General features: G+C 34.1%; 1 protein-coding gene across 2 annotated transcripts; it reads right to left on the bottom strand.

Moving 5' to 3' along the window:
* Positions 1 to 1,159: 1,159 nt before the first annotated feature.
* LOC138333510 (neurotrimin-like) lies at positions 1,160 to 12,189 on the bottom strand. Of its 2 annotated transcripts, XM_069281932.1 has the most exons (7): positions 11,998 to 12,185; positions 10,066 to 10,139; positions 8,937 to 9,004; positions 4,938 to 5,163; positions 4,253 to 4,414; positions 2,682 to 2,807; positions 1,160 to 1,668 (listed from the first exon to the last, which is right to left on the bottom strand). In XM_069281932.1, exons 1-7 carry the CDS (start codon positions 12,006 to 12,008, stop codon positions 1,250 to 1,252), a joined length of 1,086 nt encoding a protein of 361 aa, XP_069138033.1. In that variant the 5' UTR covers positions 12,009 to 12,185; the 3' UTR covers positions 1,160 to 1,249. The 2 variants fall into 2 exon arrangements, with proteins under 2 accessions (XP_069138033.1, XP_069138034.1); XM_069281933.1 differs by lacking the exon at positions 2,682 to 2,807 and having other exon boundaries at positions 11,998 to 12,189.
* Between the last annotated feature and the right edge of the window lie 7,968 nt (positions 12,190 to 20,157).

The following is a 20,157-nucleotide window of genomic DNA, read 5'->3' on the forward strand; positions in this document are numbered from 1 at the left end:
CGTCTGAAATTCCAGAAATGGTAGAATTAAATACTCTTCATAGATAAAAAGGTCTTAAGGTCCTTTACTAAAATTGTGAATTATATGACCACGGTGTCTAGCGTTTCCCCCTGTGGAAGGGGTCAAGTTTACTATAGTTATATGTTATGTAGGAATAATACATTTATCAGCATTATTTGCTCAATTTCCATAGGAAATGAATCAAACTTGGTTAGAAACTTGGCCTGAGAAATAGTATTTTAACATATCCATAACAGTCCGCGCTGAACCCCAGGGACCGGTGGGGCGGGACCAAACACTGTCAAAATGACTCAAATTTCAAAAATCTTTGTTTAGAATTCACATATTTGATGGAACCAAATATTCTTTATAGATTAAAAAGTCAAATTTATAAAATCACTGATTGATGTAAAGGGCATGATAGGTCAATACATAGTGTTCATATTTCTTTGTGTCATTCTATATTCGAACTGAGGTGACCGCTAAGGCCCATGGGCCTCTTGTATAAAATATGATGGCAATAACACATCTCGTTGAACGAAAAAACCTTCAGGAACACTTTCTCGAAAAAAACTATCTTGGACAAAATCATAAATATCCCGGATCAGAGAGAGTTTCTGTGGGACGTTACATAGGGAAACACTTATTTTTTATTTGATGAGGTATAAAGAGGAAAATAATTAAGTTGATTGGAATTTCGTCGAATAGGTGTTTTTGGATTTGTCCGTGCAGCAATCAATTATGTTAATTTGGTAGGTAGGAGGGAGGCCGGCCATAATTCTTTTATGTTGAATGAGGCTGATGACAGAGCGACCCGTTCATCATTTGCACTGTTTGAACTATTGAAATGCGAAACAATAAAAATATACAATTATTTAAAAACGTATTGAAATAAAGAATTATTCAATTCTTAACACTTAATGAAAGTGAATAATCTTTCATTTCATAAAATATATCTTATGGACCACACTTTGCATTTTAAAACGACATTAAATAAGGAGAACTAACATGAGTTTAATGCAATGGATGGAAGTTGCTCTAATATAATTTGTGTTCTCACTATAGTTAATTCAAGAGCTTCAGACAGATTACCACGTAATACCAATAAATAAGGTAGCCATATGTCAAGCTGAATATGTTTTTAAACACAACACATGTGTAAAAAATACAATATATTTTATTCCATGCCGATATATTGAAATTATATAAAAAAAATGTGTTCCAATTTACAGTGATATCTTAAGTTATGTCAAGGCGTTTTCTTTATTGTAATTGTCGTTTCATCGACGCCGTATTCATTTGAGGCTCTACAAATATATTTTGCAAATTTATCGTCGAAAATTCTAAATTTAAGTTTAAATCTCCGCTCATCCTGGAATAGCGATAGACAGATTGAAGGAACAAAGGATCCGATTTCGTTGGTATTAACGATTTGATTTCCAAGTCCCAGTGTTGATATCTTTATCAGAATATCCCCCTGATATATGAACCAGTCTATGGTAGCATTAGGAGATCCAGAACCACTGCACACCAGAGAAACTTCATCTCCTTCTTTCTTCTCAATGTAATAACTTCCGGAGTTGTTTACTCGGAGTTTCTCCCCGAGATCATCTGTATCTGTCCCACATTGGTCACCGCTGTATACATCGAGGTCAGCCATGGCACCAACTGAAAATAAAATGTTGATTGATAAAGAAAATTTGCTGAAAAACGGTTGTATAAGCACTGTGAAACTAGCTATTTATGAAATATTTTTCGCACTACTATTAACGTTTTGTTTTCGCAAATTAATTTGGCAATAGTGTTGTTGTTAGTTTTGACCCATTACTCAGATTTTCCTGGCCATTTCCTGTAGAATTTCCAAAATACGAATAACAAAAAATAGCTCTAATAAATTTAGGAGTGTCGCTCTTGCCACTGATATGTATACACAAGTTGTGAAAGTGTTCATGTTTTGATGGAGTGTAATATAGTCGTGTCCCCTTGTGATATCGTTCTTTTTAAATGAATAGCGCTACCAATGATACAGATAACTACACTGTATACTCCAAGCAATGTGAATGTGATTCAGTTGGTATTAAATGCGCCACAACGAAGCTATTTACACAAAATACTAATATAACGGAAAGAGACAGATTTTTATAAATATTTTAAACCTTGACAACCGTGGTCAATTATTTAAGATCGAGTTAAAAACGCTGGCTATCTAAATCTATTCTATTCACTGAATAAAATGTAAAACAAGGCTTCCTCGATAATCCAGCAGTTACGACTACTATTGTTTTATCCACCCCTTGAATATTTCGTATTTAAACCGAATCGTCTATGGGTGTCACCTCATGTGAGAGATACTTTGGTCCTTTGATGTGTATCAAACAATTGAATAACGATACACTATGGATGACTGTGTGTCTTTGAAGTGGAGTCGCCCTAATCACCAAAAGATGTCTCTGCAGGTCTCTGATTGGTCAGTTTATTTAATCTGAAATGACTTAAATTTGACTAATAAATGTTCATGGGGTGGATAAAACGAAAGTAATAGTTACCCGTGGATTATCAAGGATGAAAACAATTTTATATTATATATTTATCTAAAAAGGATAAATACAATAAAAAGCCTCTATTAATTAAAAAACTGACTAATTATACATCATTTATAACATACAATGAGGTGATCTTACAGTTTACATGTATTTTGATATCACGGCTGACTGGGATCCGCGAGAGCTTGTTGGAAGCAGTACATCTATACCAGTCATCACAATGACGTGATACGTTCTGGATCTTTAACAACTGTCCTTGTATACCTTAACAGAAATAAAACCTGACCTATACATGTATGCAGTAATAAGTGTTTAGATCAAACTAAATTATTCATTAACTCAAAAATGATGAAGATTGACTTGAAATCTTAGCTACTTTAGAAAAGTGGGTTTTTTAAATTTGCAATTGTTCTATCATCATCCCATGTCATTGTTGTTTACTTCCGTATAGTACTGAAATAATTTTATTCTATTTTTATTCTATAAAACGTAATGAATTTTAAAACATTTGGAATTATGCCAAAATTATATAGTTATTAACAGTTATTCAACCCGAACTGAATATTTACAAGGAATTTTTTAAAACCTGCCATGCAGCTACAGTGTTAAAATTGGTCTTGCTATCCCAATTGTAGTAAATAGGCTCCGGTGAGGTTTAAGTCTCGTTTCAACATTTATCAAAGAGTTTTTGTGGTTTTCAAAAACTTATTATCTCATTTTGTAACAAGTTGCCTTATGAAAAAAAATACTTCTATTGGTTGTAGATTTTTTATACACAATATTTAAGAAATTACTAATTTTGTCGCCATTTTGGAAAAGGTGCATTTCTGACACTTTGAGGAGGGGTAAAATCACACTTTTTACTTGAATATTTTAACTTAACTCGCCGGTGCTAAAATATTTTTATAGCTTTATTTATAAGTAAACTTTTGCGATTATTCTTTTTTTGGTTCACCGAGATTAAAATGATCAGTATTAAAGGTTGCAGTCATAACCTTTTTTTTTACATTTTTGTGAATTGATTTGACTATTTAGCAAAAAATGCTGAAGAATAACAAATTTTCAATCGGGACAAAACATCGAGCAATCTAACCCCCTATTTTTATGATAGTTTTAGAAACAGCAACTTTTTCTTTTAAACTGCACACTTTTAGAAAAAGGAAGTCATCAGAACTTTCAGAACTTTTTCTGTGAAACGATGAATCTACCAAATATTGTAAAGGTTATTTAGGGAGTAAGGGTAATATATACAGCTGTTCTGAGCAAAAAAATGGGTTATTGGGAAAACTGTGTAATATTATTATTTCATTAAAGAAAACATTGGTTTTGTCAATTTTGCGAATATCTATACTTATCGACCGTTATTTTTTTTCTTATGAACATAAAACAAGATATCTGTAAAAATGAATTTTCAAAATAACACTATTCATACTTCAATACCAACATGTATACTAGTATATCTTTCATATATCTGTCATTCTTATCCTACTCTATCTCTGCATATTTTAAAAGACTTATCTAACCTTACAGGTAGGTTTTAGTTGTGAGGTCATTCGTTTGCGTGCATAACGTCATACTTTTCAGAGAAAACTACGTGAATTTCGCTCTCAAAATGATGACGTCACTATAGATAGCTACTCGCAAGGGGGTTAAGTATATGATATGCAAAGACGTAATTACTTCAATATGTACAGAAGAGATAGGATTACCGATATCATGTACTGATTCTCTGCCATTTGATTCCATTTGTACAATCTGCCATCCGATGTCTGGTACCGGGTAGCCTGATGCGTTACACCACAGTTTGACTGTACCACCTTCCCAGATAATAACATCTTTGGTATAGGCTGTCTCCGGAATATAGGCTTCTCCTAAAATCACAGACATTTTATATCATAACCATTTGATATTGTCCCATTTAATTTAGTTTTGCAATAAACAGCAATTGACTCATCACTTTTTTATTCATTAATGTTGCTCCATATTTTTCATGACTGTTCTTGATTTATTGATCTGTGGCCAAATTGCCAATGTGGATTCAGAGAATTCAGAGAATGAAATTGCGCATGAAGAAATTTATGAGATAACTAAATTAATTGGCCATCTGTAATATAACACCTGGACTCATAATATTAGATCTTATATCTTGATTAACTGTATATCATATGTGTTCAAGAAAACACGTCTAAAACTTTTAAACAAATTATCTAACGAAAAAAAATTGTTTCCATTAGTGATCACAAAATGTGTTGATACTGATACATAATTGAAACATTTTCTAGTATAATATAAAACCATAAAATAATTAAAAAAGGAAAAGCAATTCTTGAATAAGACAAACTAATTCAGTATAAAATATCAATTTAATAGAAAATACTGTTAGAAACGTCTTACTTTCTATTTTCAAATCATATGCTTCAATAATCTCCATTTTTGATCCAGCGATGCATTCATATCTGCCTTCATCGTCGTTATTTACTCTTGTGATTATAAGATCAAATCCATAACTTTCATCTATACATCTCTTCCTCGCGTCGATCAGATCCGTGCTGTCATCCTTGCATAAATTTTGAATCACATTTGTTCCAGACTGTTTTACAGATTTCCAGAACAAGCGCTCCTTGTTAAAATAAAATAAGATCAAATATGACTTTAAAATGTTAGATAATTATTGATCGCAATTACATGTGGACTAAAAGCAACAAAAAGAAATAATAAATAGTTAGAATATTATAAAACTGATTAGATAAAGCAGAACTATAAATCAATAAGTTGATACAAAGAAGGAATATCCCAATTTCATTATAATACTGTGACAACACGATGTTTTGCCCGTGGATGCAGTTAAATTTATTTATGATAAGGATGTATCACTTATGGTTGATAGATAAATAGATGCTATAAATGATAACTGATTACTTGCTATTTATTGTGTACAAATGTCAAGTAATCGATGTATTGAGCACATGTTTCTGCTTATTGGCACAGCCATTGTAGTTATGACAGCTGCGGAGCTAGCTGATAGCTTAGTTTCGTATTTTGTATTATTAGTGCTTGCGGTTGTTACAGACGATGTTTTGAACATGTGATGTAAATGAAAGTGAGTTATTAGAATTATATCTGGTGTATTAATATTTATAGTAGATAAACAGTGTTGTGTATGATTATTGATGTTGGTTAGAGATTTTCCAGCGAGTGATCCAGCCAATTCCAGCGAATCCAGCGATCGCTTCACGTGCTTATGTTCCATAGATGACGTGATCTTTGAAACCAGTCAGTCTGCGCCTGTTTATTTCAGAGGTCGGTTGTGTTTGTTGTTGTTAGTGTGTAACGATAGACAAAGAGGTGATTTCCTCAGTTCCTGATTTTGTAATGTTTGTTTATCGTGCTACATGTAGTTAATATGTGTAAGGATTGATTTATGGGATTACATTGTATTCATATTAATTTTAGAAATTTCTTTGGTACTGAGAAGCTGGAAATACTTTGTAAAGATACATCTGTTACTGTTATGTTAGCACGTTATTGGATAAAATTTATTTATTGATGTGAAGTCTGGATTATAATGAAAAAGTAAATAGATAATTGGAATGGAATCATGAGTATGTTTGCATGGAGACGGTGAAATATTGCTGAAATTGTGAACCTTTATTTTATGTGTCTTCTTAATAAATGGCTAAGTTTGTATCTGTATATTGGAATCCTCATTGTTTCTAACAGGATTTATAACTATTCCGGTGTATCTATGGTATAACTAAGTCGTCTATGGTTGGAGTCTTCTATCCTTAAAATGCTTATGTGGCGGTAGCCGCGCTACCACTAGTTATTTTCAAGTTGGTTCAGGATATGGAGTCCTGACCACTTGACCGTCACAATGCATATTATGCGTGTAAACCGTTTTCCAATCATCATGAACAAATGAAAATAGAAAAAGCCTGCCAATGTCATATTATACAAACCAGATAGAACTGATACACATATTTACATTTGTAAAACCATCGCTCTGTTATGTAAGTGTAACAGGGTGTAGGATTTACAATAATTAATACCTGCCTCTACAAGGGATCGAACTGGGTTACATAAGTATAACACGGTCATTGTCTTTTATATATATTTCGCAGTGAAATATAAATTTCCTTTATACTGAGGACTTATCAGGAGCAGATTCAACCACTTTTATAGACTAGACGATGATGTGTTTTGAGCGGTCAACTGAAGTTAAAACATGAGGTTATGTCAAGGGGAAGAAGAAAATCGTTATCAAATAGTGATGAGTCTTCTGGTGTTGTTATTAAATTTTAAGTGAACATACTGTCCGCTGTTTTATGGGTTTTCGCATGGTTTAGCAGACATATCATCGGTTTCTTTTAAATGAAATTTTAAATGAAAATTACACGCAGTTATTATGTTAATTTTAGGTTTCATAAGGTTTTGGGATGCTCCTCCCTCTTGTATGACAAATGGAAATTCTTTTAGGATGTATATTGGCACTTACGGCAATTACGTTTATCATGTATAAATAAGAATGAATTGGAAAGTTATGTAAGATTTGGCTTTGCATGTGTAACCGTCTTGTGTAAAAGACTAGTTAATTTTGAGAACGTTACCATATTGGAATTTTAGATTACACATTTACCGTGTTTATGGGCTTTATTGTGCATTTGTGTATCCCTGGACTTATGTCTTGTGGATAATTCCATAGTAATAGAGTATGATGAAAAGTATGAACAAAAATAAGATATTCAGTAACAGTAATTCAGTGCCGTCCCCTCGCTTCTATTTAACCCTAGGATATGATCGTAACACGTAATATACGTCACGTCACGTAATACGTCACGTATCATAGGATCATATCACGTGTTATATGATCATATCACGTGTTATAGGATCATATCACGTGTTATAGGATCATAACACGTATGATCATAAAGCGTATTGTTGTGTGATCATAACATGAGTTATAGTATCATAACACGTAATGTATGATCAAAAGACGTAATATAGGATCATAGCACTATATATAGAATCATAACACGTGACTTTTTTAAGCATCTCACGGTAAAACTATCTTCCAGTTTTATCACGGTTGGTGTAGATATTGCCTGCACGTTTTTGTGTCCGTTTTGGCCAGGTTTGTCAAGGTTTTGACGGCAAGCCAAGGTGGATGATAAGAACCGTTTTGATGCGTTCTGTCAAGTGCACATCACGGCTTGTAGCGGTTGAAAGCCCGACGAGATACGGCATGTTACGTCTTATTACGGTCTTTAATTTTACGTTGCAAGCAATATATGGATGAGTAGCAATGCACTGGGCCTGGTACATATTTGCTTACTTCATGGAATTATTTTGTACTAATAGATAGGAATTGTCATTATCAAACACATTTAAACATCAAATTATACAAAAGCTCATTGTTACAAAAGGTCATAGATTAAGAGAGACCATTACAGAAAAAAATATTTGTGTAGAAAACACTTGCTATAAATATTATATATTTATACCTGATAAGTTTAAGATATTATTATTCACATTATTAACACATTTTGTAATTAAAAACGTGTTTTGAAATGACTATTTCGGCCAATGGAATTCTGTTTCAATTGCTCCTGAAAAAGGTCCAGCAACCAGACTTTAATCCCTAGTAACGAGCCTTGGCGGGAATCGTGAAAAAACGTATAGGTGTCTTGAATTCCGCAAAACTTGGTAAAACGTAGCAGAACCTCATCAGATCGTAACAGGCCCCTAGAGAGAACGTAGTGGTATCCTTGATAGACCGTGCTTAAAACCGTAGTGCACCTTTTCAGGAAAACCTCAGGAAAACAGCACTTCCCCTATATTCACGGTCTACCACGTAATCCCGTAAATACCGTGGCAAAACTTTACAAGACCTAGCTCAACTTGAATACAGAGACAAAACGTCCAAAATTTCACGGCGCACCTCGTTTCGGGCAAAACGGGGCTAGAACCGTGGTTGCCGGGAACATAGTGCAAACCTAGACATTCCAATTTATATTTACATTATCAACACTTTTTTGGGTCTCTTGCATTTAACATTGCTTAAGCTAGACCAGGAAAACCGTTAATTATCAACGACGATTTAATCCCACAGGATGGAACAGCCAAATTTTACGGCGGTGATCACTTGACGTCACCACGTCAAACATTAGTGACCGTCATAATGGTCATGTTTTGGGTGTCAGTTTATGCCGTCATATACTTCACTTTGCCTGGGTTTTGTTTATATTGTAGAATGTAAATATATGATTATAACACGGAACAAAATTATAATATTATCTTTTCATTTCAATGAACCTAAAGGTTCTGTTTAACACAGCTTTGACCTGATATTAAACAGTTGATATTCAAATAAAATGTATTTTAAAACATTCTTACCTCCCCATCACTCCGTCGTCTACAAACAAATCTCACTTCGTCTGTTGGTTTTTTGCTAATTACTGATGCTATGTGAAATATAAAGGGGATATGATTAAAGTGTGTGAAATATTTTTTCTTGGAAATACAAGGAAGTAGCAGAATTGTTTTCGATTAACCAGGGATCGTGTACACGTGGAAATGATTTTAAAATGTATAAAGAATATTCTATGTTGTATGTGAAAAGCACTCGTTTACACAGTCCGAGAAAGTATGAATACTTGAAATAGTCCCCCAATAAAAAGTGTTCACGATAGGACAATTAAACAACTGGAATACGAACTCTGTTTACATTGCAAAAAGCAGCCACAAAAGTACTAAATTTCTAAGAGCTAATTACTATAGGGCTATATCCTGTTCAAGTTACATGTACATTATGTTGTCAGAATAAATTTATGTTGCTATGTATCTATATATAATGAGGTTAGTGTAGTCTCACTACAATGTAAAGGATATAACAAAGCAAAACAAAGATCAAATTGAAGGGTTCCCAATTCAAAACATTCAAAAGAAAACATGCAAAATATTTATGATATACATGTACATTTGTATGTATAAAACATTTTCTCTATAACGGTATCCTATGTTTTTTGCTTAAAGCATTGTATTTGTTCTTATCTTATTTACTGTTAAGAACATCAACCTGTTTCTTAGAATTAATTCAGCGTAAAAAGTATAACAAATTGTATATTTACTATTTATATTCCGTAACACAATTTCGAAATCTAACTGTAAGCAGTGATCGTGATAGCGAGTCTGTATGACAATATAAATACTTTTGTACTCTTTTAGAACAAGTAGTGTTTTATTTACATAATTTTGGATGCCGTGAAACCTTCGATTACTTATTCACATGAAATGTTTTCTTAATAACAATTAATGGTAATTTTACCAATAGACTATCAAATACATTACAAAATAAATACCCCAATCATATCCCAAAGAACACGTAGTGAAAATACTAACCACATCTTAACATACACTGTATGATATAATTTATTGTAACGCTATTGCAGTTATAGCCGCATCAAAGAATAAATATGAGTATATTGTAGAATACGACGAGCATTTCTATCCCGTTTATACTTACACTCAATCGCATTATCAGCTGATGTATGTTTCGTCTTCAAAACTAATATCGTTACCACAGCGAAGATACATACACTGCAAAAATGAGTTTGGTATATCAGATTAATGTACTATAAACAGTCAGGGTCTGTTCAGGACACCCTCTCATGTGTATGCATATTTTGGTGAGAGACTGGAATATATATTCGTTTCGTGTCTGCTCGCTTGTAATATCGGAACTCTTGTACTTTATACATGCCGCCGAAGACAACGAGCAAGCACACCCAAATGACAAAAAAGAAGCCATCAATATGGCTGCGTCTTATAATCTAAATCTATGCCAAGAAAATTTCTTATACCACTAGAATCACACATGTAAGAGCACAACACACAATACTGCAATCTATAAAACACACATGCTAGTATTGCACACATAATATTGCATATAAGGCATTACCGTAATGAACAGTTTTATACTGTAAAAGATGACATACGGGAAAATTGGCTAGACTGGTTATACTGCAAAGAAGGCATGAATTAAAACTATAAATCATTTGCCATGTATGAGAAATTGATTGGCAGTCACGCCAGACATAAAGAGGTGTGAAGGGAGGAGTAAGGAAGAAGAAAGTTAGGTAAAAAAGAGAAAATACAATATCCTATTATTAGCCGCCTTTTACGATCATGCAATAGGGACACCAAGTCCAATTCTAACGTCATACCAGCCGGCAAAGGCTACCTCTCCCACTAATTATAGGAAAAACACAACACACAATACTGCAATCTCCAAAACACACAAGCAACCATTGCACACATAATATTGCATATACGGCATTACCGTCATGAACAGTTTTATACTGTAAAAGATGACATACGGGAAGAATTGCTAGACTGGTTATATTTTAAAGAAGACTTGAATTAAAACTATCAATCATTTGCCATGTATGAGGAATTGATTGGAAGTCACGGTATTCTTCGAACCACTTAATAATTTCGAGAATGACTTTTATTCTGACAAAAATCTCAAATGCATATACTGTTGAAAATAGAGCATTTATTAATTGCGAGTGAATTAATCAATAAAAAAACTAAAAGCATAAAAGGTACAGAAAATCTTCTTGAACAAGCAAATTCGTGGAATTTCCATCCCCAGCTTACAGAACATATTGTAGTAAACATTATTGAGGTTAGTTTAACCTTGGTTGAAACATGAAAAAAATAAACTGAAGTCTTATTAGGAAGTAAGACATTTCACTTTGTTACCAGGTTTGAAGAAAATCGGTTAATATCTATTACAGTTATTGTACGGAAATGGCCTCTAGCATTTTGCATGTTATACCAAAAGTGGCTATTGAACTTGGCTAAGCTCTTAAAGCATTTAACTTTGTTACCGAGTTTTAACAATATTCGTTTAAACATTTGTTAGTAAAATTTTAGTAAATTAAAGGGCCATAAATAACATCCGCTGAAAGAGTTGATAGAACTTGACCGAGTCCTTAAGGCATTCAACCTTATTACTAAGTTGAAAGAAAATCGGTTTACATTTGTTACACTTATTGCACAGAAATGGTAGAAAATGACGTTTTTAGAAGTTCAAAGGGCCATAACTCCGCTAAATAAGGTCCATCGACAGTCGCGATCGAACATGGCCGAGCCCTTAAGGCATTTAACCTTAGCATGTCACCAAGTTTGAAGAAAATCGGTTTACATTTGTTACAGAAAACGGAAACGAAGTGTTACAGACAGACGGACAGACAGACGGACAAACCCAAATCAATAACCCCCGTTTCGGAGAAAGCGGGGGAATAAAAAAAAACCGCCACACACTTGAATGCATAACAGCTTGGTGATCACTACAAGTTTTATTATCAAACATCTTACAAATGTAGAACAGAATACTAAATATAGTATGCATTGGGATGACTAATCAGATCAATATCAACGTAAATATTACCTTGTTAACATTTTTTCCGCTGTCAATCCTTCTTTGTCATTAGTCTGGCTGGTGCGTTACACAGATTGTTGACAAAGCCGTCGATTCATGTCATGTACACATCCACCAAGTAATAACGCACACTGTACACTCGAATATACTAATAAACATAACTTCCTTTTTCGTAAGAACTTAGGCTGTGAAAGGAGGAAACAAGGAAAAGGAAGCACTTTAAGAGTATGTCACGATATACACCAGTACGCTTATTTATACATATAATATATCAGGCAAGTTATCCAGGAAATTAAACATGTACAATATGAGGGTTTTACTAAAATATTTATAAGGTTCATATGATTAGTAACAAACTTCGTTTATCACGGTCAGTAATTTTCATATATTCTAAAACGCAAATATAAAATACAAAATTTGATAGAATGCGACATGATTAAGACATGTTTGATATGACATAAACAGTAAGATTTGCTACCACATACATTGTAGTTAAGTTTAAAGACATTCCTGTATCATTCTTGCACCACCATAAATTTCTTTAGATATTGTAAAATATCTCTGTATATTATTGTGTATATAGCTGATGGTTTCTCTCTCTTAATTTTGTTGTACCACATGTTTGATAAAGATATAAAGACATCATTAATTTTTTGTTGTTATATATGTTTGATCCTAGAAAATTTTAAACTTACTGTATTCAAAGCAATAATTTCAGCGGAAATAGTTGTATTCCTCCTCTGATTGCATTCGTCAAATGGGGTTGCTTCCCTTTGTACTTTGTACATATTTGACTGGTCCTACAGCCTAATCAGTAACTCAGATTGTGTAGTGTGTTGTGGGAGGCTGTGGTATATTCGTGTTGTGACTCCTTGTAATGGTGGAACAACTATTGCCCTTTTTATATTGCAATCTCAGTGAAGCATGTCGCCAGCCACAGAAACCGAACACCCACATCCCACTCGGTCACAATATACTGACAATCCAGTCGGGGTTGTAGAAACGATCACTTTTATAAACTATGGTGTATATCGGCTAGGGAACAGAACCTAGGTACTTCCCTCAAGGAAGAGAGAGTGAAGGCCAAAATTGAGGTGATGTCAAGGGAGACGTTTTGAAGGAGAAGGTCATTAGGAAACAAAGATCCTAAAAGACGGCATGTGAAAACAAAAAGTGGAGAGAGGTAAGGCACCAACTAAAAATATTTAAACAGAAATGTTACCTCTAAACTAATTACAAATTGTTAGGTAGATAATAAAACAGTAATTACAAACCAAGAAGATATGATATCTTAAATGTAGTTAGTGATTTCAAGGAGAAAGCTTTATAGTGATTAGAGTGGTGTAGTTGGTGATTGGTATGATTTGACTATAGTTGACAACGGTACAGAAAGGCAAAATAGACATATCTTTTTGACGTCCATAGCGTCCTAATGCGTCTGTATGTAATTTTCCTATTCCGTGCACCCCTCTATGAGCCTCAACGAACCTCTAGATTACTGAATTGTGTTTTGTTTAAAAGGGCTTGTTCATCAGTATACATGTAAAGTGTATCAATGACTCGTAAGCGGCGTACGTCCTCCACGGAATGAGATTATGGCTTGAACACGCAACATTCACTCGGTCACAATATAATGACAATCCTGTCGGGGGTTGTAGAGACACGATCACTTTTGTAAATAAATTTGGTGTATATCGGCTAGGGAACAGAACCTTGGTACTTCCCTTATGGAAAGAGAGAGTGAAGGCCAAAATTGTGTTTTATGTCAAGGGAAGGACGATTTTGAAGGAGGGTCATTAGGGAAAAAAAAAAGTATCCTAATGACGGCATTTTAAAAAGAAGGAGAGGTAAAGAGCCGACCAACTAAAAATATTTATAACGGAAATGTTACCTCTAAACTATTTACAAAATTGTTAGGTAGATAATAAAAATGTAAATAAAAAGGAGAAAGCTTTATTAGTGATTAAAGTGGTTGGAGTTGTGTGATTGGTATGATTTGACTATAGTTGAAAAAGGTACAGACAAGGCAAAATAGACATATCTTTTTGAAAGTCCTTAGCGTCCTAATGCGTAAGGTATGTAAGTTTTCCCTTTACGTGCACCCCCTCTATGAGCACCTCAACGAAACCTCTAGATTACTGAATTGGGTTTTGAAAAATTTCATATATTTAAAAGGGGCTTGTTCCATCAGTATACATGTAAGGTGTATACATGACTTAGTATATGCGATGATGTATCTTATAGGCAACTTTTGATGGAATGTTTTGCTTGTTTTTTACTGTTATATTTGGTTCTCATTCGTGGAAAATAGGAACAAATCGAAAAAAATACAAAAGTGAATTTTAATTTGTATTGATATGGGATATACACACAAACATATATGAATGGGCATTTCTAAATTAAAACACGTTTAGGTTTTTGATGAGAATGTACTCGGGGATTTGTTAGATTTTCCGAGAACATAAAAAATCTAATCAAGTCGAAGTGAATAGTCCGGGAAAACGGAAGGCCTCATGTCACTAACATTGGATGTTCATATATACAGTATGCTTGTATTATCAAATTAGATAATAGAAAAAGTTCCAGTTCAAAATCTCTGTGCCTTGCAAATAAATTTAAATTTATATTATAGGTATATCCGGAAACGTCACCTCCCGGAATGGCCTATGGCCGTGATGACATTTTCCTCTCTGTCCTCGCTTCTATAGAATATATTTATAGAACTGTGCTTAAATTTTTCCACGGGGCTTTTCCATAAAAAAGTCCAGATAACTTATCATTTAAAATGTTCGCTTCATGTACAAGCAAATTAGAATTTATTACTAACTGCAAAAAAAGGAAATGATCATTGATATTTGTTGATTCCTGCACAACAATGTATTAAAAGACTATTTCTTTGGTGTTATGGTAGTTCGGTATGATATTTCTCTCTAATGGAACTACAGTCAATTCTCTATACTGGATACACTATTTACTATCCTTAAGAAATAAATTCATCATCATACACCAGGCATATAAATATATTGGTCTGTTGGGAGTCTGCTCTTGGTTTTTGAGTTATAACTTTCGTCAAACAGTGAAGATGATGCAGTTATTACAGTGAATAATCTTTAATTTTATATAAATAAATCTTTTCTGACAATGAATTAAGTTATAGGACTGAATAGTAGTCAATGTAATGAATGTAAGATTGTTCTAATTAAATATAGATCTGTGTTTCCATGGTAGCTACCGATGTGATTACTAGCGGATTATTTTATTTTGCTGTTACCTCATAAACAGGTAATTTTCAATTGATTTTTTTTGATTTTATTTCGCCTTTCTCTAACAATGGTTTGTCAGAACTTGTTTATAAATTACATAAGATAAACAGAAAAATTAAAGGTAATTATTATAATTCAAGATCAAATTAAAAAAAAATACAGGAAGTTACAAATATGTGTTTCCATATTTCATATATTTTCCTTTTTTCTAATCTACCATATTACCTTATTGGGACAAAAAGAAGTTTTGTGTCATATGGTGGTTAGCATTTCATACATTACCTATATTAGTCTTCTTCTGAAATTGGTTCGGTAAAAACAATACTATTATATTAAAACATATATAACCTGGTCGATGATTATGAAATTAAGGGGTAGGCTATACTCCTTGTTGACGAACGATATAATTTTTATCATTACTTGTAACTCTTTAGATTTAACAGTATTTTTTCTTTTGTTTATATAATATACCGAATAATTATGAAATGATTCTAGATTATAACCGATGAGTTTGTTTATATTTGTGTGATATTGAGTCCATATTCGCAACATTATCCGGTGCGTTCCATTTGCAGATTTGTTCCAGTTGTATCGATACGAAATATGTTGTATTTTTTAATGGAAAACGCGCTTCCGTACCAGCATGATCGTGTAACTGGTTAACTATGGTTGCTTTTTCAGATGACGATACCACTTTGATCCTGGATGGCTGGACCCGAGAATTTTCTATTTGTGATCGGAATGTTCTACTTTTTTATAAAAATCATACAGTAGTTTATTTAATAGCCTATAAAAACTAACATGGAAAATATTTAATTATTAATGTTTTTAAAGTTCTTGTTAAATTTCTATTGTTTACACTGAAAAACTTGACTTTATTTTCAAAGCGTAATCTTTATTATGGGTGCCGTCATCATGGAAGGAAAAAATACCAAACGCGTTTCCAAATTGACGTAGCCGTATACACTTTATATATACTGGTACGAATCGCGCAAACTGGAATATATATTCAACTGCTTATTCAAAACGAGTATTTTTTGTAAAAACTGGAGTGAAATGAAGGGAAGTACCCTGATAGGCCAGAATGTTATTCTATAAAACTCCATAAATTTCGAAACATTTGGAATGGTGCTAACGTTTAGGTATAGTTACTAAAAAACCTACCTCTACTAAAAATATGACAATGTTTTTAATTCTTGGAAACCTGCCCTGCAGTTAGGTAGATTTACCATTGTCTCCATTACAGTAAAATGTCACTTTATATGCGCCACTTTTATCATATGTCTGAATAACTTACATCTCTCTTGGCATCTCTTCACGTTGATAGGTAATTTCTCCTCCAGCTTAGCGCACGGATTTAAGGGTGTGCAACAAATAAATTGGCTTGTCAGTTTAGTCGAATTATTTCTCTTTTTTTAGTGCCACCGAAGACACCAAGCAACACACCCCATCCGGTTATATTATACTGACAACGGGCGAACCAGTTATCCCAATCCCTTCACGCTCAGCACTAAGCAGAAGAAGTAACTACTAATTTCATAGACGTTTTGTTGTGTCTCATACAGGGACAGAATCCAGGGCCTACATCAAATGGGCGAGCGCTCAACAGTAGACCAAACGTAAAGAGGTGTGGAGGGAGGCGTATGGAAGAAGAAAGTTAATAGGATGGAAAAAAGAGAAAAGACAATATCCTAATATTTGCTGCCTTTTACAATCATGCAATGTTGGGCAGCAAGTACAATTCTAACGCCCTACCTGCTGGGAAAAGGCACACTCTCCAACTAATTCTAGGCAAAAAACGACACACAATACTGCAATCTACAAAACACACATGCTAGCACATTGCATACAAAATATTACCGCCATTGCTAGCATGGACAGTTTTATACAAATATAAGATGACATCCAGGGAAATTGGCTAGAATGGTTGCAAAAAAGTATGGATTAAAACTATACATCAATTTCCATGTGTGAGGAATTGCCCCCATCCGGTTATATTATACTGACAACGGGCGAACCAGTTATTCCACTCCCTTCACGCTCAGCACTAAGCAGGAGAAGTAACTACTAATTTCATAGACGTTTTGTTGTGTCTCATACAGGGGACAGAATCCAGGGCCTACATCAAAGGGGCGAGCGCTCAACAGTAGACCAAACGTAAAGAGGTGTGGAGGGAGGCGTATGGAATAAGAAAGTTAATAGGTTGGAAAAAGAGAAAAGACAATATCCTAATATTCGCTGCCTTTTACACAATTATGCAATATTGGGCAGCAAGTACAATTCTAACGCCCTACCTGCTGGGAAAAGGCACACTCTCCAACTAATTTTAGGCAAAAACGACACACAATACTGCAATCTACAAAACACACATGCTAGCATTGCATACAAAATATTACCGCCATTGCTAGCATGGACAGTTTTATACATAAGATGACATCCAGGAAAATTGGCTAGAATGGTAATACTGCAAAAAAAGTATGAATTAAAACTATACATCAATTTCCATGTGTGAGGAATTGATTAGTATTCACGGTTTTCTTCGAATTAAGCAATTTTCGAATATTGGAATATCTTAGCTGTAAAAACATCGAGGTACGAGAACAATACTCTTTCATATGTGGATATGCAGGATAGGGATCTTTTTCAGTATTCTTCATATCCAGACATGTCTTGCATAACAATTGCATTAGAACGTGAATATGGTTTGCTTTTGAATGACTAATGAGATCAATATCAATGTAAGCATTTCCTTGTTAACATTTCTCCGCTGTCAATTCTTCTTTGACTTTAGCCTGACTTGTACGTTACACAGATTACTGACAAAGCCGTCGATTCATGTCATAATTAAACATTCATAGATCTACACTAAGCAATAAACACTCGAAACAGTAATAAACATAATCTCCTTTTGTTTAATTCAAGTGCATTGACTGAGAGGGCAGAAAAGGGAAGCATTTCTAGATGTTTGGGAAGCGAACCTTACGATAGATATCGGTGCAGTATATGGTGATTTACATATAACGTGTATCAGGCAATTAATACAGGAAATTAAATCCTGTGCAAAAACAGGGCTTTGGTAAACAATTTCTATATAGTTCATGTGGGTAGTATCAAGCTTCAAGTATTACTGTCACTGATTTTCATTTAGCATAGTCAGTGTTGAAGACAGTCCTGTACTGTTCTTGCACCACTAGAACGAATATACGTACCCGACCTACTATACCTTTCGGCCGGGTACGAATTGGTCACTATGTGTCGTAATGGAGCACTGCCTTCGAAAATCACTCGGGCATAGTTTTCTATACTTTTTTTGTAGGTTTCCAATCATTTTATTCGTATACATACATTTACATATTAATTTTGTCCAACAAAACTATAACTACCATTCTTAATATCTACCGTACCGCTTACAAGACGTCAAATTCACAATTTGTGGACTTTGTGGCCTTCAGAAAGACCTTCATATGTATTATGTAAAAAAGAATAATGCCTCGATGCGAATTTGATATTTTATGTGGTTCAGTTTTATTGCCTAGTAAGTAAGCGATATCAAACAAGTACGATAAAAATGCAAACAAACGTTTTTATAATGGTTTGCATAATCATTACTTTGCTCCATTAGCAGTAATTGACATCAATTGTAGCTCTAAAGACGACACCATTTTCTGTAAAAAAGTCTTTTGAGCTACAATATTGCAGCTATTCCACCACTATCAATTACTTAGATATTTTAAACTGTTTCTGTATATTATTGTGTGTATAGTTGATGGTATCTCATTGGTGTTATTTTTAAGTAACACATGTTTGATATGACTTGAACAAAGATATGGCTAACATACAGATTGGTTCGAAGACATCATTTTGTTTATTTGTGAGAAATGATTAACCCTAGAAACTTATTATGTTCTCCAAAGTAATAATTTCGACGGAAATAGTTTTATAATTAACAGCCTAGCTCATTTAAGGACAGTTTCCTATGTATACAATGCGATCCGGTGTATTAATGTGATGTAGGTTTCGGGAGGCTGCGGTATATTTGTGATGTGTCTCGTCATAAAAGTGGAACTCTTGCCCTCTCTTTATTGATATATCGCTGAATTATGCAACAAACAGGCAACACACCCCACCCTGTGACATTATCCAGCAGGCAAACCAGTCGGCTTACACCTTTTCCTGATGAGCGCTAAGCAGAACCAGAAAGTACTACTTTTTTATTATGATTTCTCCCATACTTGGCAGGGTTATCCCGCGGAATGATTTCACTCGGGTTGAGTTATCCCTGTCCACCTGGCAGGCGCATGTAAGATTCTAAAATTCTCTCGTCCAGGGAACATAACCCTGAGGCGATGTCTAGGGTGACGTTATGAAAAAAGACATTCATTTAGAAAGGAGAGTACAACAAAAAAAACTCAATTGAGTTGGAGTAGGTGACAAAGCAATTTGGTATTTTTAAACAAACTTTACCTGCTGATTACATAACTAGATAATATAAATATTGAAAAAAACACCATAAGGAACTATTTTAATATTATTAGTTTATGCTTTGAAAAGACGAACTGTCAGTCTTTCAACGGGTTGAAATTACATGTATAACTATCCTATCCATTTTTAAGGCATTGGCACTTGGTCCCAGCCCCCCCCCCCTTCCAGGGGTCCGAGGGGTGGGGCCAAAAGGGGTGGGCCAAAAGGGGTTTACTATAGTTTACATAGAAAAAGCATATTTTTGAGCATTATTTGGTCATTTTTACTTGAAATGAGTCAAATGTTGTCAGAATTATCATTTTGAATGGCCATTTATTCCAATTAACAATTTTCTACGACTAACCCCAAGGGGTCTGAGGGAGCGGGGCCAAAAAGGGTTAAATAAGCTAGAAATTCAAAAATCTTCTCAGAATTTCCAGAAATG

The sequence above is a fragment of the Argopecten irradians genome, chromosome 10 (assembly GCF_041381155.1).
Source record: "Argopecten irradians isolate NY chromosome 10, Ai_NY, whole genome shotgun sequence".
Taxonomy (NCBI): Eukaryota; Metazoa; Mollusca; class Bivalvia; order Pectinida; family Pectinidae; genus Argopecten; species Argopecten irradians.

Bases quoted from the DNA above. Each gene is read 5' to 3' on its own strand.
- LOC138333510 (XM_069281932.1), bottom strand. The intron at 9,005-10,065 runs GTAAGTATAAAC...TATTTCACATAG, and splicing joins AGCTGATAATGCGATTGAGT to CATCAGTAATTAGCAAAAAA. The intron at 2,808-4,252 runs GTAATCCTATCT...ATTTCTGTTAAG, and splicing joins AGAATCAGTACATGATATCG to GTATACAAGGACAGTTGTTA.